Source organism: Perognathus longimembris, chromosome 1 (genome assembly GCF_023159225.1).
Source record: "Perognathus longimembris pacificus isolate PPM17 chromosome 1, ASM2315922v1, whole genome shotgun sequence".
In the NCBI taxonomy this organism is placed as follows: Eukaryota; Metazoa; Chordata; class Mammalia; order Rodentia; family Heteromyidae; genus Perognathus; species Perognathus longimembris.
This window is the reverse complement of record NC_063161.1, coordinates 144,317,717-144,342,803: the sequence shown is the minus strand read 5'-3', so window position 1 is coordinate 144,342,803 and position 25,087 is coordinate 144,317,717. Positions and strand designations below refer to the sequence as shown.

At 46.4% G+C, this 25,087-nt stretch overlaps 1 protein-coding gene across 5 annotated transcripts in view; it reads right to left on the bottom strand.

The window, feature by feature from the left end:
• Positions 1–2,100, bottom strand: part of Rgs3 (regulator of G protein signaling 3) — a 142,461-nt gene extending 140,361 nt beyond the window's left edge. For all 5 annotated transcript variants that reach the window (XR_007210043.1, XR_007210044.1, XR_007210049.1 and 2 more), the window contains exon 1: positions 1,957–2,100. Coding sequence is in view for 2 of the 5 variants with exons in the window: in XM_048339714.1 (XP_048195671.1) it covers positions 1,957–2,035 (79 nt within the window). In the remaining 3 variants the exon portion in view is untranslated. The remainder of the gene's footprint in view (positions 1–1,956) is intronic.
• Positions 2,101–25,087: the final 22,987 nt, after the last annotated feature.

Sequence of the window (25,087 nt, the reverse complement as noted above, 5' to 3'; positions counted from 1 at the left end):
CCACATCCAAGAGAGAGAGAAAATAACTGGCATCTTACACAAAAATTAACTCCACATGGATCAAAGACCGAAACAGAAGAACAGGATTGGTGTTGTGGCTCAAAGTGGTAGAGCACTAGCCTTGAGCAAAAAAGCTCAGGGAGAGCACCCATGACCCAAGTTCAAGACCCAAATTGACAAAAAAAAAAAAAAAAAAAAAGATTTTTCTAGGTGCTGATGGCTCATACCTGTAATCCTGGCTACTCAGGAGGCTGAGATCTGAGGATGGCAATTCAAAGCCAGCCTGGGCAGGAAAGGCCACAAGACTCTCACCTCCAATTAACCACCAGAAAACCAGAAATGGCACGCTGTGGTTCAAAGTGATAGAGCACAAGCCTTGAGCAAAAGAGCTCAGGACAGCACCTAGGCTCCAAGTTCAAGCTCCACAACCACCACCACCAACAACAAAGAGTAGGGACTAAAATCTTTTAGGAAAAAAAAACACAGTTCTATGACTTCAGATCTGATCATAGACTGAGAATATGACATGAAATATATAAGCAACAAAAGAGAAAAGTAAGCCAGGTGTCAGTGGCTCCTGCTTGTAATCCTAGCTGCTCAGGAAGCCGAGATCTGAGGATTCCGCTGGCCATCTGTGTGACTCAACAGTCTACTGTCCTCAGAAAGACTTGAGGGGAAACTACATAAGAACAGGACACTCCCCACTCCTGCCTACCTCTACCTGCCTTCTGCACTTGGCCCATAGCTGCACATCCAAGCAGCTGGAAAGGAAAAGGGGTAGGTTGTAAGCCTATGTAGAAATCGATCTCAATTTTGTTAAGATGAGAGAACAATGTATAATTATTATAACACATATATAATAAAGGAATGAACTATTATTAACACTGTTTACTTGGGAGGGAAGTATGACATTCGAACTCGGGGCCTTGTGCTTACTAGGCAGACATTGTACCATGTGAGCTACCCCAGCTTTACTGTATTTACTTTGTAAGCAGGACACAGATAAGGTAATAGGGCCTCACTGCTCCCTAAAAGCCATGTCAGTCAAGCAGGGGTGAGATGGAGAGGAGGGAGGTCAAGATTCCTAGCGATGGCCTCACTTCTTGGGTGATCTGCCTTTGAAAGCTGGGCAAAGTCCAGCTGTGTTGCAGTAACTGTCTAGACCTACATAAGGTACTTGGGTGCAATGAAGAGGAAAGAAACTCTGCTGGTCACATCTAGGAAGGCTTGAGCTAGGGCCCTATGCCTGCCAGGAGCCCATGAGAGATCTTCCCAGGCTGTGGGCCCACATCCCCCTTGCAGGACCAGAGGGGGAATGGAGGGCTTCGCAGGGCTGCCCACTCGGGGGAGAGGTGTTCTGGGTGGCTACTTGGAGACAGCTTTGTTCAGGCCCCTGGGGGAGCCCAGCCTGCTCTCTAGGGGCTTTTTTATTATTCTGATTTAGCGGGAGGACAGTCCTGAGACTCTCCTAAGGCCTAGCTGAGAGCAGAACATGCCATTCCCTCCCCCCCCCCCCCCCAGGTCAGATGCCTGATGGAAAAGTAGGGTCACAGCCTCCAAGGTGAGCTACAAGGAGGTGAGGCCACCTGGACCCCAGGGAGAGGCCGCACCTGGCGAGCTGCTGGCCCCACCGCGGGGAGTGGGGGGTGGGGGGTGGGGGGAGGACTCGGTGGTGACCCTCCCGTGTCTCTGAATGATCAACTGGGGCGTGATTATTCCAGCCAAGTGAGGCAGAACCGAGGGCGGCAGGTGGTGTCGGGTGGCTGACTCGCTGGAGCCTGTGCCCTGGAGGGGCCCTTCTCGATCGCGGGAGGAAGGGTCCTGGGAAAGTGCCCCAAGTGCAAAAGGCACCTGCTCCCTCGCCACCTGTCACCCTGGGGGGGGGGGGGGCAGGCCTTCCTGTCCTCCCCCCAGGGGAGGCAGAGCTCCGGGCAGCCTGCGCCCCCAAGCACTTACCAAAGGTGGAGAGGTAGAAGGACAGGTTGGGGTGGGCGCGCCGGCTGCCGAGGGAGACCCGGTGCAGGGAGCGCTGCATGGTGACCACCTGTAACCCGAGATCTTGGCAGTGTTGCCGCCTGTCACCGGGACAGCGGGCTCCCGGGTCCCCAGCGCCAGCGTCCTGGTGGCGGGCGCGGGTGGGGCGGGAGGCCGGCCGGGAGGCCTCGCGCGGTTGGACCGGCCCGGGCGCGCCTGGCTCTGATTGGCCCGCGCTGGTTTGAATGGGGAGATTTCCACCTGCCGGAGCCCGGAGCCGGAGCCGCAGCTCGGAGAGACCCGCCACTGGCCACCGGGCTCATGGCAACCCACAAGGAATCCCGGGGCTCGGGCACCTCGCTTTAGGCTGGAAGTGCCAACCCTAAAGGGGCCTGGGCGGGCTGGGCCTGCTTGCCCGGCTCCCCTAGACCACAATTAGCCTGTTTTGTAACCCAGCTTTGAACTCAGACCTGTAATCACCAGGCCCAAGCAAGGGCAAAGGAACACCCTCCTGGGCAGTGCAGTGGAGTTTGACCAAGAACAGGACATCCCCATGCCAGGCTTCAGCCCTTCTCTGCCAGCCTGGATGATGCTCTGCCTCTGTCTCTTTCTGTGTCTCTTTCTCTCTCCTCTATTCTCCTCTCCAATCTCTTCTCTCCTCTCTCCCTTCTTTCTCTCCTGTGTGTGTGAGAGAGACAGACAGAGAGAGAGAGAGAGAGAGAGAGAGAGAGAGAGAGAGAGAGACACTGGCGCTTGAACTCGGGGGCCAGGTGCTGTCCCTTAGCTTTTTCACTCCAGGCTGGGACTCTACACTTGAGTCACACCTCCACTTCCGGCTTTTTGGTGATTAACTGGAGAGTCTCATGGACTTTTCTGCCCTGGCTGGCTTCCATCCCAATCCTCGGATCTCGGCTTCTTGAACAGCTAGGATTACAGACATGAGCCACCAGTACATGGCCTGGATTGCTCTCTTGAGCCTCCTCTTAGACTAAGAGCAGCCTGGCACAGGGCCAGAGGGGAGCAGCTTGCTCTAGCCAGCCTCACAACTTCCCTCTGCAGCCTGGTGCCTGCAGCCGGCAAGGCAGGCCCCCTGCCTCTGAGGACAGGGGAGCAGTTTGGAATCTTCCCAGCCTGGTGTAGAGAGGCAGAATGGGAGGGAAGGTCAGCCCCTGCATGGGTTTGTCAGCAAACATTCAGGAGACACCTCCAGGGAGTGGTTTCACACCAAGACATCTGCTCTGCAAATCTCTAACTGCTGTCACTGTGGGAGGGAAAGCTGCTGGTCCCATGTAAAATCTAAAAATGGGAAGTGTTGAAGTTTATCCCTGGTCCCTGACTCCATTGCCAAGTGTGTATTTGTGGCTCAGTGATCTATGCACAAGACTGAGGGAAGCAAGACAGAAAATACAGACAGATAAATATGAGAGAGAGAGAGAGAGAGAGAGAGAGAGAGAGAGAGAGAGAGAATAAACCATTTGCCAGGAGCTGAGCAATCTAATGCCAAGAGCTGAGCTGAGCAATCTACACATATCATCTCAGATTTAGCTTTCACAGTCAGACTAGGAAGTACTAGCTGTAATCTGTCAAGGAGAAATCTGAACCCCAACCAGGTACTTGTGGCTCATACCTATAATCCCACTTAAAAGTCTGAGACTTGGAGGATCATGGTTCAGAACCAGCCTAGGCAGAGAAGTCTGAGAGACTCTGCCTCCAATTAACTAGCATGATGCTGGACTGGAGACATGGCTCAAGTGGTAGAGCACCATCTGTGAGCAAGTCAGTCAAGCAAGAGCTCAAGGCTCTGAGTTCAAATCCCAATACCAGCATAAAGGGAAGGAAGAAAGAAGGAGAGAGAGATGGAGAGAAGGATAGACGAAAAGAAAGAAGGAAGAAGAAAGGAGAAGGAAAGAAAAGAAAGGTCCTTTGTTCCTCCTCAACCTCCGTATGTGCCCCATGGCCAGCGACAAGTGGAGATAGAAGACCTGTCTTCCTTTTTTTTTTTTTTTTTCTTCTCTTTTTTGTTGGTTATGGGGCTTGAACTCAGGGCCTGGGTGCTGTCGCTGAACTTCTTTTGCTCAGGCCTAGAGCTCTACCACTTTTTGAGCCACAGAGCCACTTCTAGTTTTTCTGGTGGTTAATTGGAGATAAGAGTTTCACAGACTTCCCTGTGTGGATTGTCTTGGAACTACAGTCCTCAGATCTCAGCCTCCTGAGTAGCTAGGATTCCAGGCATAAGCCACCAGCACCCAGCTTAGAACTGTCTTCTTGAGACAAGTACAAAAACTAGACACCACAGGTTCCCAGGGTCACCAGTAGGGAGCAGAACCTAGAGAAGGAGACTTGGAGGGAGTAGCAAACTAGGGGCCAAGTGAAAATGAGTCACATATAAACTTTCAGATTATTTGAATCCTGGCACCTTGTGCAACCCTGTCCTGCTCATATGTGCTCCCATTCATACCATGAGCAGCATAGATAACAGCTCCTTCTCCTGGCCCTAACCTATGGACAGATGGACTTACCTGATCCCTGGACCTGGGAACGCCTGATTCTCCTCCTAGCCGGAGGAATCTGAGTCCAGGCATCCTTTTTGTGCAGGGAAATGGCCTGGGCAAGCTGCTCCATCTTGTCAGGGACAGTTGCAACCTCAGGTACAAGTCACAGGAGGTGGGCAGTGCTACGCACCTGCAGGAGTGAGATCAGAACCTGAGGTAGGCACCACCAGAAGAGGCTCCCCACAAGAACTAGAATGCATGGCCTTCAGAAGCCCTCAGAGGACAGTGCCCAGGGAAGAGGAGAGTGACATGCCCTCCTCACCGCCCTTCAGGGATGGCTCTACACAGAGCCCAGTGCCTCAGAAGGTTGTAAGCCACCTGCAATGCAATACTCAAGAGGATGCGACCTGGCAGGAGAATGGGAGCGATGTATTCTCTGTATTCTCTGAACGTGGCCTGGGAGACACCCCCTAAGGCCCACACTGGGCACTTGGCCCCTGATCAGGACAAAGCCTCACTGCCTTGAGCTTTCCTCTGGACTTCTCCTGCAGCTGACCAGTGAATACTGGGAAGGTCTTGAGGCTGCCCAATCTTCAGCTGACCTTTCTGGATGGCACCACCTTCACCACCTGCAATACTTTTTACTTCTCCCAGTAAAGCTCTTTTATGTTTTTGTTTGTTGTAGAGCCTGGAGCCTTCCTTCGCTTAAAAGGTCAGGTTGCCTATCTCTCAGGAGATATAGGTCAGAAATACAGGGCAGCCTGGACAGTGCACTTCAGGAGAGACTTGCCCTGTGGACCTACAGTGCCATGCACAGTTGACTCCAGAAAGGTCAGTGATCCTGGTTCTCCTTTTCCCCAAAAGGCAGGGGAGTTTGAGGTACAAGCCTGGCCATCTCTGACCTGCCCTGAACACTCCAGCACCCTCTAGGGGCCTCAGCAGTGATTTGTCACTTCACCCACCCACACACACCTTCCACGTGTGCAAAAATGTATCACAGACCACAATGCACACATACACACTCTGCACAGAAACATAGTGCACACAACACATCTCATATACGTATATATAGCACACATACATCCAAATAAATACTCCATATAAATGTCTCATATGTATGCAAGCTAGCCCACACACCGTACACACATTGTCTGTTTTACATACACAAGAATACAGGCATATACAAAATGCCCTTAAAGCCAAGCATTGGTGTCTCATGCCTATAATCCAAGCTACTCAGGAGCCTGAGGATTATAGTTCAAAGCCAGCCCATGTAGGAAAGCCCACAAGACTCTTACCTCCAATAAACTACCTAAAAAGTCAGAATTGGAGCTATGGATCAAGAGGTAGAGCACTAGCCTTAAGGGGGCTGGGGATATGGCCTAGTGGCAAGAGCACTAGCCTTAAGGAAAAGAAGTTCAAGGACAGCTCTCAGGCCCTGAGTTCATGTCCTAGGCCCTGAGTTCAAGCCCCAGGACTAGCAAAACAAAAATTATCTATAATCATTCCATGAATATGATATATATCATATATATATCACATATGCTACATATATATATGTAGTGTATTTAAGTGCTTTTTTTTTTGCCTTTGTGCCAGTCCTAAGGCTTGAACTCAGGGCCTGAGCACTGTCCCTGGCTTCTTATTGCTCAAGGCTAGCACTCTACCACTTGAGCCACAGTGCCACTTCTGGCTTTTTCTATATATGTGGTGCTGAGGAATCGAACCCAGGGCTTCATGGATATGAGGTGAGCACTTTACCACTAGGCCATATTCCCAGCCCTGATTATAGATATTTTTACAGACTAACTTTGGAAGAATAAGAAATATTTGGATTTGAAAAGAAGGAAGGGTGCATTTTTGTTTCTATGAAACAGCAATTTAAATCTAATCAATAATCAAATTTACTGGATAGTAATAAATTGGACTACTAGATATTAAATATCATTTTAGTAGTATAATACTAGAAAGAAAACAAATCAATGGAATAGAGTAGCAAGTTTGAGGTTAAATTTTTTTTTATTTAAAAAGTAAGAAAAGGGGGCTGGGAATGTGGCTTAGCTGTAGAGTGCTTGCCTAACACGCACGAAGCCCTGGGTTCGATTCCTCAGTACCACATAAATAGAAAAGGCCAGAAGTGTCACTGTGGCTCAAGTGGTAGAGTGCTAGCCTTGAGCAAAAAGAAGCTCGGGGACAGTTCCCAGACCCTGTGTTCAAGCCCCAGGACTAGCCCCCCCCCCCAAAAAAAAATGTGTTCATTTCAAAAGTTAGAAGAACCAGAGAGGAGGAAGATGGTGCCACCACAGTAGGGATGCACCCCAACTCGCTCCAACTGAATAGCGAGCTGGGAACTCCAGCACCCAACACCCCATCAAGAACCCAGCAAAACCAGCTGCCAGAAGCAGGGGAGAAATGCAGGAAAACAAAAAAGAGCAAAAAAGAAGAGCCGAAAACCTACACGGAGCCAGAGAATCTCCGGGGCACCCTCCCCCCACCAGCCCACCCTGGCCGGAACAGGGCCAGGCTGGGAAAGGGGACGCGGCAATCGGCAGACCGACTGCCGAAAACTCACACCGGGAGCGCCGAGGCCAGACAGCGGACTGCACGGACACCAGGGAGAGTGCGGACCAAGACACACAGCGACTGCGGTGACGGGAAGTGCGGGTCCACACCGGGAACGGACGTAAACGGCTGGGGAACCCAGCGGTGCAGAAGGGGAGAGCTGGGGACACCACCACGACCTTTCGCCACACCCGAAGGACCAACGGGGGCCGGGGACGGCAGGCAGTGCAAGTCCCACCCGAGGCACCTGGACCTCGAGGACCTTTACAACTAAAATCACAGGCACTGGGGGGCAATACCAGCACAGCAGGGACACCTGGGCCTGATCACGTGCCCCCCCTCACAGCGGAGGCACAGTCTGAGGGCGCTAACCCATGCCCGGACAGTTGATCCCACTGGGCCCCACACATATCGCCCCCCCACAGCGGACTCGCGGCAGGGCACAAGCACAACCCAACAACCCAGGGCTCGCTCTGGTAGGCGTACCCCGCTCAGATGGATGGGGCCACAGCGACAGCACCCGTTGTAGTGGGCACACAGCGCACAGGTGGGCAGGGTCCCCAGCGACAGCGCCCACTCTGGTAGGCGTACCCCGCTCAGGTGGGCGGGGCCACAGCGACAGCGCCCGCTCTGGTAGGCATGCCTACACAGGAGGGCAGAGCTCTCCATCGGCCCGTGCCCACTCAGTTTGGCGCATTTCGCACAAGTGGGTGGGTCGCCCCCCAACAACACCGGCCCCGGAGCAGTCCACACAGGAAGGAGAATTGCCTGAGAGGTGAGCTCCTCTGACAAAGATACAGAGTGGAAAAAAGAACCAAAGAAGAGATAAGCCTCCACGCCACACTGAATCAGCGACCAGCAAACCCCCAACAGGGGCACGCTAGGGTCAGCACAACACAGAGACAGGACACTGTCCCACAGAGAAAGACACAGAACCTACTGGCCCCCAAGTGCAGGGAGAGTGACCACCTCAGCAACAACTGAGAAGGTCACGCTCACCCATTGGGAAGCAAGGTTCAACAGCCAAACCCAAACCCAGAGCCAGGACACCAGGACACAAGGCTCCCACTGACAGACCAGCGGGAACCAGCACAAAGCCAAACCAGGGAAGCTACCCACAGATCTCCAGATGCGCAAATCACAAAGAAATATAACACAGTTCATCAAAGGGCAAGCCAACTCGCCAGTTCCAAAAAGCAGCACGACTGAAGAGGAGATGGAGAATAAAAAAGCAAATGAGGCCATGTTAACAGAGATGATGGAAAGCGTCAGAAACGAAATCAGAAAACAATTCCAGGAGTTTAGAGTGGAAATCTTGAAGAACATCCAGGAAGCCAAGAAAGAAATGGAAGCAAAAATGTATACAATGCAAACCTCCGTTAAAGAAGACCTTAACATCCTGAGAAGTGAAATGCATGAAAAAATAGATTTAAAATACATCTCTTTAAAGGAAGAAATTTCCACGATCAGAGCTGATCTGGCAACCATAAATAGCTCTCTGTCATCCATAAACTCTGCAACTGAATCCACAGCACAAAAAATTGACCATATGGAATCCAGAATCTCTCTCTTGGACGATGAAGCAGCCGACAAGAACCAGAAAATTAGCACACTCCAAGAAACGGTGAAGCGTCAGGGCAGACTAATCCAGGAACTAGTGGACAAAGACAAGAGATATAATCTTCGCATAATTGGAATAGAAGAAGGAGCCAAATACCAGAGCAGAGGGCTTCATCATATTTTCAATAAAGTTATTGCAGAAAACTTCCCCAATCTCACAAGGAACCCCATCCAGGTAACCAAAGCCTATAGGACACCTGGCAGGCCAGACCCCAGAAAAGCCACCCCAAGGCACATAATATTCAAGACTTCAGATGTCAAGAATAAAGAGCAAATTCTGAATGCAGCCAAAGCGAAGAAAGAAATTTACTACAATGGGAAGAGGATCCGAATAACAGCAGACCTCTCCACACAAACCTACCAAGCGCGAAGTGAGTGGAAGAACACCATCCAAGTGCTACAGGCCAACAATATGCAACCTAGGATTAAATATCCAGCGAAGTTGGAGTTCACATACGAAGGGAAAACAAGATCTTTCCATAGCAAAGAGGATCTAAAGGAATATGTGAATAAAAAACCAGCCCTACAGCAAATTCTAAGAGGGGAATCCCACCCAACAGAAATCGTACAGGACACACAGACAGAAACAGAAAGAAACTACAATATCCAGAGCCCAACAGAAAGAGCAGCTCACTAAAGACAAGAAAAAAAAAAAAAAGAGGAAAAAACAGCCCCACAAGAAAATGGAAGGAGAAAAAAACACTCTTATCCTTGATCTCTTTGAATATAAATGGTATAAACTCTCTGATTAAGAGGAGCAGACTGGCAGAATGGATCCGCAAACAAAAAGTTGCCATCTGTTGTCTACAAGAGACCCACCTTACAGCAAGGGACAAAAACAGGCTCTGAATGAAAGGATGGAGCAAGATCTTCCAAGCAAATGCACCTACCAAAATGGCAGGTGTAGCCATCCTGATCTCAGACAAGCTGGACTTTTCATTAAAATCAACTCAAAAAGACAAAAAAGGACACTACATTTTAATACAAGGAAAAATCCAGAATCAAGACATCACGGTGATAAATGTATACTCACCGAACAAAAGAGGCCCTACATATGTCAAGCAAATTCTCACAGAACTACAGAACAAGATAGACGCAAACACAATTATAGTAGGAGACTTTAATACCCCACTCTCTCCAAGAGACAGGTCCAACACCCAGAGGATCAGCAAGGGAGCTGAGGACCTAAGTAACACCATATCCCAAATGGATCTGACAGATCTATACAGAATCTTCCACCCTACAGAGACCCAATACATACTCCAAAATAGACCATGTCATAGCCCACACAAAGAACCTCAGCAAATACAAAAGTATTGACGTCATCCCATGTATTATATCTGATCACAGTGGATTAAAGGTAACCCTCAATAACAACGGTTACCACAGAGGCTATACACATTCTTGGAGGCTAAACCCCACACTGTTATCCAACACTTGGGCCACAGACCAAATTAAAGATGAAATCAACGAATTCTTAAGCCACAGTGACAAAGAAAATACATCACAAAGAAACCTATGGGACACAGCTAAGGCAGTACTGAGGGGCAAGATCATTGCCCTCAGCACTCACATTAAAAGAATGGAAGCAGAGCAGATGAATAACCTCACGATGAAACTAAAACAACTGGAGAAACAAGAAATGATCGAGGGGGCTGGGGATATGGCCTAGTGGCGAGAGAGCTTGCCTCGTACACATGAGGCCCTGGGTTCGATTCCCCAGCACCACATATACAGAACACGGCCAGAAGTGGCGCTGTGGCTCAAGTGGCAGAGTGCTAGCCTTGAGCAAAAAGGAAGCCAGGGACAGTGCTCAGGCCCTGAGTCCAAAGCCCAGGACTGGCCAAAAAAAAAAATGATCGAATCTAAAATGACTAGGAGGAGAGAGATCACAAAGATTAAAGAAGAGATAAATCTGATTGAAAATAGAAAGAACATTCAACAAATAAATAAGACTAAAAGGTGGTTCTTTGAGAAAATAAATAAAATTGACAGACCCCCTCGCAAGACTTACAAAAGAAAGAAGAGAAGAGACTCATATACGTAAAATCAGGGACTCCACAAGAAAAATTACAACAAGTACACACGATATTTAAACAATCATAAGGAGCTATTTCCAGAACCTCTACTCAGTAAAAAACAATAATTTTACAGAAATGGATCAATTCTTAGAGAAGTATAAACTGCCCAAACTAAACCAAGAAGAAATAAATCAACTAAATAAACCAATAACTTACAGTGAGATAGAGGGGGTAATCAAGAACCTCCCAACAAAGAAAAGCCCAGGACCAGATGGATTCACCAATGAATTCTATAAAACCTTTAGTGAGGAGCTAACACCAATACTCCTCAAACTCTTCCGCGAAATAGAAACAGAGGGAGAAATCCCAAACTCATTCTATGAAGCTAATATCATACTCATTCCCAAACCAGGCAAAGACCCAACAAAAAAAGAGAACTACAGACCAATAGCACTAATGAACACAGACGCAAAGCTCCTCAATAAAATATTAGCTAACAGGATCCAGAAACTGATCAAGAAAATTATACATCATGACCAAGTAGGCTTCATCCCACAGTCACAAGGATGGTTCAACAACATCCAATAATCAATCAACGTAATTCACCACATAAACAGAACTAAAATCAAGAATCACATTGTTATCTCAGTCGATGCCCAAAAAGCCTTTGACAAAATACAACATCCATACTTATTAAAAGCTCTGGAGAGAACAGGAATAGATGGAACATTCCTCAAAACAATAAAAGCCATATACAACAGACCAACTGCTAACATCATATTAAATGGAGAGAAACTTAAATCATTCTCCATAAACTCAGGAACAAGACAAGGATGCCCACTCTCCCCGTTTCTTCTCAACATAGTGCTGGAATCCCTAGCCATAGCAATAAGGCAAGAGGAGGACATCAAAGGGATCCACATCAGCAAGGAAGAAATAAAATTATCCCTATTCGCAGACGACATGATCTTATATCTGAAGGACCCAAAAAACTCAGTCCCCAAACTCCTACACCTAATAAACCATTTTGGCAAAGCAGCAGGATACAAAATCAATCCACAAAAGTCAGCAGCTTTTCTGTATACCAGCAATGTACAAACAGAAAAGGAAATTATGGAAACAATTCCATTTACAGTAGCCAAAAAAAGAATAAAGTACCTAGGGATCAACTTAACCAAGGACGTGATGGACCTATTTAATGAAAACTATAAAAATCTAATAAGGGAAATCAAAGAAGACACAAGGAGATGGAAAGACCTCCCATGCTCATGGGTAGGCAGAATCAATATAGTGAAAATGGACATATTGCCCAAATTGTTATACAAATTCAATGCAATCCCTATCAAAATTCCAGTCACATTCTTCATTGAAATAGAGAAAGCAATCCATAAATTCATATGGAACAGCAAAAGACCTAGAATAGCCAAAGCAATTCTAGGCAACAAAAGCAGTGTGGGAGGTATCACAATACCAGACGTCAAGCTCTACTACAGGGCCATCACAACAAAAACAGCCTGGTATTGGTATAAAAACAGATCAGAAGACCAATGGATTAGAATTGAAGATCCAGAAATAAAACTGCACTCTTACAGTCAGCTGATATTCGACAAAGGAGCTAAAGACATACAATGGAATAAACATAGCCTCTTCAACTACTGGTGCTGGGAGAACTGGGCAGCTATATGCAGAAAACTCAAAGTAGACCCAAGCCTATCACCATGCACCAAGGTCAACTCAAAATGGATCAAGGACCTCCATATCAGACCTGAATCCTTGAAACTACTGAAGGACAGAGTAGGAAAGACGCTAGAACTTATAGGCACAGGAAGGAACTTCCTGAATAGAGTCCCAGGGGCACAACAAATAGGGGAGAGACTCAAAAAATGGGACTACTACAAATTAAAAAGTTTCTGCACAGCTAAGGACATAGCCACCAAAACAGAAAGACAGCCAACCATATGGGAAAGGATCTTTACCAGCACAGCAACAGACAAAGGCCTAATATCTGTCATCTACAGAGAACTCAAAAAACTAAGCCCCTCCAAGCCCAATAAACCAATTAGGAAATGGGCAAAGGAGCTAAAGAGAGACTTCACAAGAGAAGAAATAAAAATGGCAAAGAAACATATGAGGAAATGTTCAACATCCTTGGTAGTAAAGGAAATGCAAATAAAAACAACCCTGAGATACCACCTCACCCCAGTTAGAATGGCCTATACTCTGAACTCAGGCAACAACAAATGCTGGAGGGGGTGCGGGGAAAGAGGAACCCTTCTCCATTGTTGGTGGGAGTGCAAATTAGTACAATCACTTTGGAGAACAGTATGGAGGTTTCTCAAAAAGCTCAATATAGACCTACCCTATGACCCAGCCATACCACTCCTAGGCATCTACCCTAAACAGCAAACCCCAAGATATCAAAAAGACATTTGTACTTCCATGTTTATCACTGCACAATTCACAATAGCCAAAATATGGAAACAACCCAGATGCCCCTCCACAGATGAATGGATCCAAAAAGTACGGTATCTTTACACAACAGAATACTACATAGCGATTAGGAATGGTGAAATATTGTTATTCGCAGGGAAATGGTCAGAACTCGAACAAATAATGTTGAGCGAGACAAGCCTAGAACACAGAAAACAAAGGGGCATGATCTCCCTGATATATGACTGTTAAGAAAGGGAGACGGAGGGGCTGGGGATATAGCCTAGTGGCAAGAGTGCCTGCCTCGGATACACGAGGCCCTAGGTTCGATTCCCCAGCACCACATATACAGAAAACGGCCAGAAGCGGCGCTGTGGCTCAAGTGGCAGAGTGCTAGCCTTGAGCAAAAAGAAGCCAGGGACAGTGCTCAGGCCCTGAGTCCAAGGCCCAGGACTGGCCAAAAAAAAAAAAAAAAAGGGAGACGGAGAGACAGTAGAGACCAGGTCTGTGAAACCAAAAACTGCTTGTCAAATGGTATTTCCCACAGGATTGGGGCAGTGACCCAACAGTATGTAACTAAAACCAAACAATTACTCAACATATAAAGGTCAAAAATCGAGCTCTCAGTGGAATACAATAGCTCAAAAGCTATGTATGTACGTTCATATAAGACTACTGTCGACATATTGTCTAATATCGACATTACATTTAAAGCCCTAGGCAAATTTTCTTGGGCTTGGCCATGTGGCTACTGTATATGTTCTTGATACATTGTATATTGTATATATGTCTACCTGACCTAGAGAAGGGAAAGGAAAACAGGGCGTAAGATATCACAAGAAATGTACACACTACCCTACTATGTAACTGTACCCTTTTTGCACAACACCTTGTCAAAAGAAATTGTGTTCAATTAATAAATAATTTTTTTAAAAAAAAGAAGAACCAGGCACCAGTGGCTCACACTTGTAATCCTAATTACTCAGTAGGGTGAGATCTGTGGCCAGCTTGGGCAAAAAAAGTCCATAAGAATCTTATCTCCAATTAACAAAAACAAAAAAAGCCAGAAGTAGATCTGTGGCTCAAGTGGGAGTGGTAGAGCTCTAGACTTGAGCAAAATAGCTAAGGGACAGCACCTAAGCCCTGAGTTAAAGCCCCAGGACCAGCACCAAAAAAAAAAAAAAAAAAAAAAACCACAATAAAAACAATAAAGGCATGGGACCCACTGAATGCTTGTGGTGCAGACCTATAATCCTAGCTACTCAGGAGGCTGAGATCTGAGGATCATGACTTGAAGCCAACTCAGGCAGGAAAGTCCATGAGATTCTTAGTCCAGTTACCTACCAAAAAGAAGTGGAAGTGTGGCTCAAGTGGCAGAGCACCAGCCTTGAGCAAAAAAGGGACAGGGCCTAGGCTCTGTCCCTGCTACTACCCTAGTTTGGTGACTAGCTGAAAAGCAAGGATGGAATGATACCAGGACCAGGTGACTAGGAGGAGGATTGAATACAAAGAGTTCGGACTTGAGAAAGGAAACTGCAGAGGGTACCCCTTACAAAGACACCAAGACCTGGGAAGGGAAGCAGATTGGGAGAAGTGCTCCATTAGGAGCTTGCTAGGTGACAGCTGAGTGCAGTTATGGTACGTGAATAACTGAATAGGCTGGACTGGAGTTTGGCCACGTGGTGGGGGGGTGGGGGGGCAGGGGTGGGGCATGGGGGGGCAGGGGTGGGGCGTGGAATCCTTATAGTAACTCCCAGGGAAGCCATGAGCATGGATGAGAGAGCCCAAGGATGCTGTTTCACATGAGAAGAAGGCACAGGACAGAACCAAGAAGAGCACCAGCTGCGATAACAAGAGCCAGAAGAGAGAAGAAAAGCTGGGTCGTCAACAAGGTCAAATACTGTTGGAGGTCAAGTGGGTTAATAACTAAGAAGTGTCTATTGGATTTAGCAACAAGGCAGCCATTGTTGACCTTCCATCTCGGAACAAAATGCTGGAAGGCAAGAGCTCCACATGAATAAAAATGTACCAAATTCACTGTAAGAAGAAAAAAAAAAATACCATGGACTTGAAGTCAGAGAATACTCTTTAGGTCAGGGTTCGTTTTATTTTTTTTTCTCGTCCTAAATTTGACCAGCTGGAACGCTTTGTTAAGTGGTATTTTATTCATCCTGGAAATGGAGGATTTGCCTTTTAAGAGTATGTGGCCTTTTCATCTTCAAGGCAAAACCAGTGCCTTTGAGTCTTTGGCTCTCTATGGGAGCAGATGCTACAGAAGCCAGGGACAAACTCTTACTCACCTCTGACCAAAATACACAAATGAGCTAAGTAGGAACCAATGGAACACTGAAGATTCCGCTGTGAGCTGGGTAACCTTGCTTCAAAGTGAAGGAGGCTAGGGCAGCGCCCGCTCAAAGATCAGGAGACCGAAGAGGAGAGAGCCATACAAGAAACTCCAGAGATTTATAAAAAGCATTCCATCCAATCTTCTGCCAAGTATTGGGGAGCTCATGAGTGTGAAGAAAGTATCCAAGCCTGGGAAAGAACCACCCAGAAGATCCTCTTTCAAGAGTACCCAGGGCCAGGAATAGTTCTTCCCCCCACTCCGCCCTCCCTCCCTTTCCCCCCAGGAATAGTTCTTATTCTGATCAGCTAGGGTGTAAAGAGCCCCTGGTGTAGGAGACATGAGGTGGAATTTTCAAAAGACTCTTTTTTTTTTTTTAAGTCCATGAGACTCTTTTTATTTTATTTTATTTTGCCAGTCCTGGGCTCAGGGCCTGATCACTGTCCCTGGCTTCTTTTTGCTCAAGACTAGCACTCTGCCACTTGAGCCACAGTGCCACTTCTGGCCATTCTCTATATATGTGGTACTGGAGAATCAAACCCAGGGCTTCACGTATACAAGGCAAGCACTCTTGCCACCGGGCCATATTCCCAGCCTCAAAAGACTCTTATCTCTAGTCTTCCTTAGATTCAATACTGCTCTAATTCCATTTATAAAATGAAAAAAAAAGAGCTTAGAAGATTTAAAAGTGATTAAACTGCTTCTAAGTAACTTAACTACATTCTAGAATAAGTTTAAGAATATTTATAGGAATGCAAACATACATCCAGCACTCAACAAGGTAAATTTCGGGGATGGGGAGAGTGAGATCTAAGGATTGGGGTTCCAAGCCAGGCCAAGCAGGGAAGTCCAAGAGACTCACCTCCAATTAAGTACCAAAAAGAAAAAAAAAATCCAGAAGTAAAGGTGTGGTTCAAGGGGTAGAGTGCTAACCTTGAATTTTACAAAAGCTTAGGGACAGCTCCCAGGCACTAAGTTCAAGCCCCAAGACTGGCACGCAAAAAAGTTATTACAACTCTATTGTATATGTTCAAAAAGTACTTTAAGAATATTGTTATGAGCTGGGCACTGGTGGCTCCTAGCTACTCAGGAGGCTGAGATTTGAGGATAGCAGTTGGAAGCCAGCCCTGGCAGGAAAATCTGTGAGACTCTCATCTTCAATAAACTACTCAGAAAAAGCCAGAAGTAGCGCTGTGGTTCAAATGGCAGTGCTAGTCTTGAACAAAAGTAGCTCAAGGACAGTGCCCAGGCCCAGAGTTCAAGCCCCAGAACCTAGATAGATAGATATAGAATATTCTTATGGTTTGGACATAAAATGATTCTAAAGGCTCTTGTGCTAAAGACTTGGTACCCAGCTGGTGACACTATTGAGAGGTAACTGAATCATGAGGGCTCTCAACTCATCAATGGCTTGTGCCATGAGCTCATATTAAATGGGATGTTGGGAGGTGAGGCCTGGTTGAGGAAGTAGATGGGGGAGGGGAAGGCATGGAAGTAGGTCACTGTGTGCATGGATTATGGATTTGAAGGAGATATCTAGTCCCTGCTGCTGCCTCCTCCTTTTCCTCCTCTTCCTTCTCTTCTTCCCCTTTCCTTTCCCCTTTTCTCCTCCCCTCTCCCCCTTCAACCTTTTCCTCTTTTTCCCCTTCCCGGCAGCTTTATAACCATAGACCCTGACACACCAAGCCAAAACTATGAGCCAAAATCAATCTTTTGGTCCAAAATTCTTTTGTGTTTTCTTCCCAGGTATTTTTTTTCCACATGAACGAAAAACTGACTAACACTGTGAAGGAATAATCAGGAAGATATAAAAATACAATTGAACATCTAAGAAGGGAGAAATAGGATGTCTGAAATGAAAAATTATAAAAGACGGGGTTAATATACACTAGATACTTCAGGGGAGAAAACACATTAGTGAACTTGAAGATGCAGCACAAAAGCTACCTGGCTCAATGCTGGGGGCTCACACCTATAATTCTAAAACTGCACAGGAAGCAGAGTTGAAGCCAGCCCAGGCAGACAAAGACCTGAAATTCTTTAATTAACCAGCAAAAAGCCAGAAATGAGTGTGTGAGACTCAAGTGCTAGAGTGCCAGTGTTGAATGAAAAAGCTGAATGAAAGTGTGAAGCCCTGGGTTCAAGTCCCAATATAGGAAAAAATAAAGAAAAAATAAAAGAATGGCTCATCACCAAGTTGTGGGACGGACCATTTCAAGCTGACTGGAAGATATGTAACTGGAATCCTTGAAGGAAGTAGAGGACAGAAGACATATTTGAAGACATACTGGTTGCTATTTTCCCAAATTTCATGAAAATCATAAACCCACAAATCCAAGAATGACCTCAAACAAAGAAAGATGAAGCAAATGGTATCAAGCACATTAAATTGCTTAAAACAAGTAAAAAAAAAAAAAAGCCAGGTGCCAGTGACTTACATCTATATCCTACCCACTCAGGAGGCTGAGATCTGGAGCCTCAAGGTCCAAGTTTGCTGAAGCAGAAAATTCATGAGACACCATCTCCAAATACAATCAGCAAAAAAGCTAGACTAGAGGTGTGGCTCACATGGTAGAATGCCAGCCAGGCAAGTACTGAGTTCAAATCCTGGGGCCAATCCCAGGAAAAGGTGAAAAAGAGAAAATCTGGCTTGTTTTATTTGGGGTTTGAACATAGGGCCTTGCAGATGCTAGGCAAGCACTGTTCTCATATAATTTGGAATAACATGCTCATGCCACTGTGTTCAGCATTTTATTAGTTGAGATGGATTGTGGGACTATTTTTGCATGGGCTAGCTTTGGACTGAACCTTCCTGAGCTGTACCTTCTGAGCAGTCAGAATTACGAGCATGAGGCACTCCACTTGGCCAAAAAGAGAATATCTTAAAGGCAGCACCCACAAAAGCCTACACTACCTACAGAGAAACAAATATAAAGAATGACATCAGGGCTGGGAATATGGCCTAGTGGCAAGAGTGCTTGCTTCGTATACATGAAGCCCTGGGTTCAATTCCCCAGCACCACATATATAGAAAACGGCCAGAAGTGGCGCTGTGGCTCAAGAGGTAGAGTGCTAGCCTTGAGCAAAAACAAAGAAGCCAGGGACAGTGCTTAGGCCCTGAGTCCAAGGCCCAGGACTGGCAAAAAAAAAAAAAAAAAAAAAAGAAGAAGAAGAAGAAGAGAAGATGCAACAGCCTTAAAATCCTAGAACAGCCAGAATTCTTTACCCAGTAAAAAATAGCTTTCCAAAATGTACTATGGCAAATGATATTTCAACCCAGGGAGAATGATACCATCTTGAAATGTGGATCTACACAAGGAATAAGAAGATTATCAGGAAATGTAATTGTGTGGGCACATATGAAGAGGCTTTTTATTTGGGCGCCAGATAAACTAACTACTCAGGAGGCTGAGATCTGAGGATTCCAGTTAGAAGCCAGCTAGGGCAAGAAAACCCATGAGACTATTATCTCCAATTATCTACCAAAAGCCAGAAGCAGAGTTATGGCTCAAATGGTAGAGTGCTAGCCTAAAGCACAAGAACTCAGGTTCAGAGCTCAGGCCCTGAGTTCCAGGCCCCAAACTGGTGTGCGCGTGCGCGCGCGCACACACACACACACACACACACACACACACACACACACACAGCTTTTAAAAGTTATTTATAAAACTAATATGACTGGAAGGAAGGGGTGACATTGTCCAAAAAGAAATGTGCCCTTACCAGGTGCTGGTGGCTCTCATCTGTAATCCTAGCTAATCAGGAGGCTAAGGTCTGAGAATCATAGTTGAAAGCCAACTCAGGCAGGAAAGTCCATGAGACTCTTCTCTCTAATTAACCACCACAAAACCAGAAGCGGTGCTGTAGCTTAAAGTGGCAGAGCGCTAGCTTTGAGCAAAAAAGCTCAGGGACAGTGGCCAGGCCCTGAGTTCAAGCCCCACAACTAACAAGGAAAAAAAAAAGTATTCTTTACCTGGCTTATATAACTGTAACCCCTCTGTACATCACCTTTACAATAACAATTTTTTTAATTTACAAAAAAATGGACAACATGACCTGCATGAGACACCACTAACTGAAACCCATCCAGAGCTCCCTGCATCATGGAATAAACTGTTGTATGCTGCCTTGTCTACATTCTGATGTGGTCATTGCAAGAAGCAAACTCCAGGGAAGTTCCTAGCAAGTTAGCATTGGTGGTCATGTGGCACTATGGATTCTACTTATGGGGAAAAAATAACAATACTGCGCAGATGTTTAGTATCAAATGCACTCACCACAGCTGCGGCTCAGCTGGACTGCATTCAAGCTGGAAGAAGCCGTGGCACCCACAAAGTTCATTCTCCAGGCCAAAATTCACAGAAGAGCACAGAACATATCTGAGTTGCTTTGGTGGGGCTCCAACAGAGAAATGGTATGTGACCATTCCCTTTGTTTCAAAATTCTTTCCAAACTTGCCCCCATCACTGTACTGAAATAGTTCAGTTAGTTAGCATTCACTATTGACTTGTGACAGTACTGGGACTTAAAGGGTCTGGGTGCTGTACCTTAGTGTTTTTTTGCTCCAGGCCGGCATACTACCACTTGAACTACACTTCTACTTCCAGATTTTTGTTGGTTGATTGACAATAAGAGTCTCATAGCCAGGCACTGGTGGCTCATGTCTGTAACCTTGGCTACTCAGGAGGCTGAGATCTGAGGACCACAGTTCAATGTCAGCCCAGGCAGAAAAGTCCTTGAGATTCTTATCTCCAGTTAAACCACCAGAAAACCAGGAGTGAAGCTGTGGCTCAAAGTGATAAGCACTAGTCTTGAGCACTAAAGCTTAAAGACAGTGCCCAGGCCCTGAGTTCAAGTCACACAACTGACAAAAAAAAAGAGTCTCATAAAACATTCCTGCTTGGGCTGGCTTCAAACTGTGATCTTCCTCAGATCTCAGTCTCCAAAGTAACTGGGATTATTACCAGTGAATTCTTCTTAATGATGAAAATCACCTGCCTGTTCTTGGGGCTCATCCACCTTGCTTTAGTTTTCCTTGCACTTGGCTGACAATTCCTCTGTCTGACTTTTCCTGTCTTCTATAATGAAGGCATGCTGTGCCCTGAGCCCCTTCCTTGCTCAGTATTCTCTCCCTCTGTGGCCTCATGTGTCCCTACTGCTACTCCCACTGGTTCTGATGATTCCCAGATCTTTCTCCAACCCCTGAGCTTTGGGCTCTGTTGGCCTTGACACCCCCACCTCCAGTCGTCCCCTCTGTGCCCATCCTTCTCCCAGACCGCAGCTCTCACTACATGCTTCCTTGTCTTTTGGCCCAACTAGATCATTAGCTACTCTACTGAAGAAATGGAGATGTATCTTCTTCATGTCTGCCCAACTTTGGGCCCGGCACACATTTTATAAAACTAAATCCCACCTAGAAATTCAATTCTAAAATCAGCACTAAGACACAGAACAGCCACAATTCCCTTAAAAAGAATCCTTTAGATCGCTTTTGAAATGCTTTGTTTGTGCTGACCATCAGTGGTTTGCACCTATAATCCTAGCTATTCAGGCTGAGATAAGGGTCACCATTTGAAGCCAGCCTTGGCAAAAATAAAAATTAAAAATAAAAAAATTAACCAACAAAAAGAAAAGGCCAGAAGTGAAGCCATAGCTGAAGTGGTAGAGCACTAGCTTTGAGTGAAATAGCTAAGGGACAGCACCCAGGCCCTGTGTTCAAGCCCCAGTTCTGGCGCACACACACACACACACACACACACACACACAAATACACACACACAAAATGTGCTTTGGTTTCATCCATAAAAAAGGGGTGCACTGTGCCAAGTGCCAGTGGTTCATGCCCATAAGCCCAGCTACTCAGGAGACTGAGATCTGAAGATCAAGGTTCAAAGTCAGCCTGTGGCTCCAACTAGTAGAGTGCTAGCCTTGGGTGAAAGAACTCAGGGACAGTGCACAGGACAGTGCACAGAAAAGGGGAGGCATCAAATTTCCTTTCCCCATCTTGCCCTACCACTGGGAGATATTTTACTGCATGGGAGAGCTAGAGCAGCCCCACTTGACCGTGAAACATTATCTCTGTCACTCTCTTCTCCCACTTGTGTTTTCCTTAATCCCACACATGGGTTCAAGTTTCCTAAGTGCACACTATACATGAGGCCATACCTCCACTGTGAAGGTTTGGCTCTTTTATCTTTCCCTAAACTGATTGTTTCCCTTGAGGTCCCCTTTCTGAGAGTGGCAGCACCTCACTAAATCAGGCTGGAAACTCCTCCCTTTGGTCGACACTTCCCTCCTTGACACAATATCCCTTTGTCTCTATCTCACTGCCGCCTGCCAATCCCAGCCCTGGCCACCAGCCATCTTACCTGTCTTGCTGCTTTCTCTCTAGTTCATGTTTCACGTTGCCATTGGATCAATATTTTATTTATTTTTCTTTCTTTCATTTGTTGTTTTTGTTTGTTTGAATCTTATGCCAATAGTGGGGCTTGAACTCAGGATCTCAGTGCTCTCTCTTAGCTTTTTCACTCATGGCTGGAGCTCTACCATGTGAGCCACTGTTCTGCTTTCAGCTTTTTGCTGACTAATTGGAGATAAAGAGTCTCATGGACTTTCCTGCCCAGGCTGGCTTCAAATCCTGATCCTGGTTACTGGCATGAGCCACCAGCACATGGTAGAACGACATCTTCTTTTTTTTTTTTTTTTTTTTTTTTTTGCCAGTCCTGGGGCTTGGACTCAGGGCCTGAGCACTGTCCCTGGCTTCTTTTTGCTCAAGGCTAGCACTCTGCCACTTGAGCCACAGCGCCACTTCTGGCCATTTTCTGTATATGTGGTGCTAGGGGAATTGAACCCAGGGCCTCATGAATACAAGGCAGGCACTCTAGCCAGCCCCTAGAACGACATCTTCTGAAGCAGTAACTTAGTCCTATTACTGCCTCCATTTCGGAGCCATCACTGGCTCCTATTGGCCATAACTAGAGTCCAAGTCCTGCAATCTACTCCCAAACTGTCCCCAGCCCCATCTTCAACTATTACTAGACAGGCACACTTCACTCCTTACTTATCTCCCCAACTTGTCCCACCTCAATGTCCCCTCCCCAAATATGTCCCTTGCCAAATAAAACCAGCCCAGCCTCAATGGTAACCTCTCCTTCTCCTCATCTATCTGGGAACGTTCACTCTTGGTACCACTGACTTCGCGCAACTAGATCGCCACGAGTACCTAAAGAAAGGAGACATGTTGCTGGGTTCTTCATCCATGCACCACCTAGGGATATATTGTGGAGCACGTACAATGTGCCAGGCACTCAGCTAGATGTGGAGCCCTGGAGTGCCGGCAGACAGCACGTTGGCTCTCCCACAACTCACAGCCTAGCAGCAGAGGCTAGCAAAGGATAAGCTGTGAACCCTAATAGAAACAATGAGAAGAACCGTAAAAAAGAGGAGTTCTCCAGCTGAGGGGGCAGGACTCAAGTGGTGGAGCAAGGCCACAAGTTAAAAACCTAGGACTTCCAAAGAAAAGAAGAGGAAAGGGAAGGAAAGGGAAAGGAAAGGGAAGGGCAAGGGAAGGAAAAGGGGAGGGCAAGGGGAGGGGAGGGGAGGGGAGGGGGGGAGGGGAGGGGAGGGGAGGGGAAGAGAGGGGAGGGGAGGGGAGGGGGGGAGGGGAAGGAAGGCTCCTCATCTTGACAGTGGTCAGAAGTAAGCTTACTTCCAAATTCAGTGATATGCAAGCTGAAACCTAAAAAATAAGTAGAAAGTATCCAGGCAGAGAGAAAGTAAAAGTAATGTTCCATGGTGAAGGGAAAGCAGAAAGAAAAATATGGGGAGGAAAAGGAAAGGGGAAAAGGAGGGAGAGTGGGAGGGAGGGAGGGAGCAAACAGGTATCTTCTCTTTTTGTTCAGTGGAAGAACTAAAAGAAAAGAGCCAAGCATTGGTGGCTTATGCCTGTAATCCTAGCTACTCAGGAAACTCAGATCTGAGGATCACAGTTCAAAGCCAGCTCAGGAAGGAAAGTCCATGAGACTTTTATCTACAATTAGCCACCTAAAAAACTTCCAAGTGGAGCTGTGGCTCAAAGTGGTAGAGTGCTAGCCCTGAGCAGAAAGCTCAAGACAGCATCTAAGCCCTGAGTTCAAGCCACATAACCAACAAAAAAAGAAAAGAGAGAGAGAGGGGGGAGGAGGAGGAGGAGGAGGAGGAGGAGGAGGAGGAGGAAGAGGAGGAGGAGGAGGAGGAGGAGGAGGGGGAGGGGGAGGGGGAGGGGGAGGGGGAGGAGGAGGAGGAGGAGGAGGAGGAGGAGGAGGAGGAGGAGGAGGAGGAGGAGGAGGAGGGAAGGAAAGGAAGGAAGGAAGGAAGGAAGGAAGAAGGAAGGAAGGAAGGAAGGAAGGAAGGAAGAAAGAAAGGAAGGAAAGGAAGGAAAAGAGAGGAGTGAAAGGAAAAGAAGAAAGAAAGTGAGCAAGTGATCAGGACACCAATGGTTCACACCTCTAATCTTAGCCAGAAGACTAAGATCTGAGTACCTCATTTTGAAACAGCCCATGCAGGAAAGTCTCTAAGACTCTTATCTCTAAGTAACTACCAAAAAGCCTGAACTTGAGGCATCGCTTAAGTAGTAGAACACTAGCCATGAATGAAAAAAAAAAAAAAACCTGAGCAAAAGTAGCACTGAGTTCACTCCCCAATACCCACCCCTTACATTAAAATAAAGAGAAAGAAGAGTGAGGCTTATAAACCAAGTGAAAGAGCTTGAGTTGGGTCCTGAGGACAAGGGAGAATTTCATGAAAAGCTATGTCACAGCGCATTGGCATGGTGGAAAGGTGGGAATGAGTGGGAGTGGCCCAGATCCGGGGTGCCATAGTAACCAGGTGTCCGAAGACAGAAGCAAGAAGGGACAGTGTAAAGTGAAAATATTCAAATGCTACAACTAATATGCTTTGGTGACTAACTGAACTCAGAGACCATAAGAAATAAAGACCAAAGGGCATCATACCACCTCTACCAGTGTTGGGTACATAATACCTGTTCAAAAAGTACTTGTGGCATAGGGCTGGGAATATGGCCTAGTGGCAAAAGTGCTTGCCTCATATACATGAAGCCCTGGGTTCAATTCCTCAGCACCACATATATAGAAAATGGCCAGAAGTGGCACTGTGGCTCAAGTGGCAGAGTGCTAGCCTTGAGCAAAAGGAAGCCAAGGACAGTGCTCAGGCCCTGAGTCCAAGGCCCAGGACTGACAAAAAAAAAAAAAAAAAGTACTTGTGGCACAAATGAATTTACGCCAAATATAGACAAATGAGTGGCAGAGAAATGACTTCTAGGAACTCTTCATAAAGCAGAGTGTCCTTGTACATAAGAGTCAAGAAAAAAGTCAGAAATAAAATGCATCATTTACACCCTCCATGAAATTTTTTGTTGCTGTTATTGTTTTTGATAAAGGATCTGGCTTTATAACCCTGCGTGGCCTCAAATTCAAGATTCTCCTGACTCAGCCTCCAAATTACAACTAGGATTACATGTGTGTACTACCACACCCACCTCGTTTATCTTAACCAGATTTCATCTGTCTAAAACTACAAGGAGGGGCTGGGGATATGGCCTAGTGGCAAGAGTACTTGCCTCTTATACATGAGGCCCTGGGTTCAAT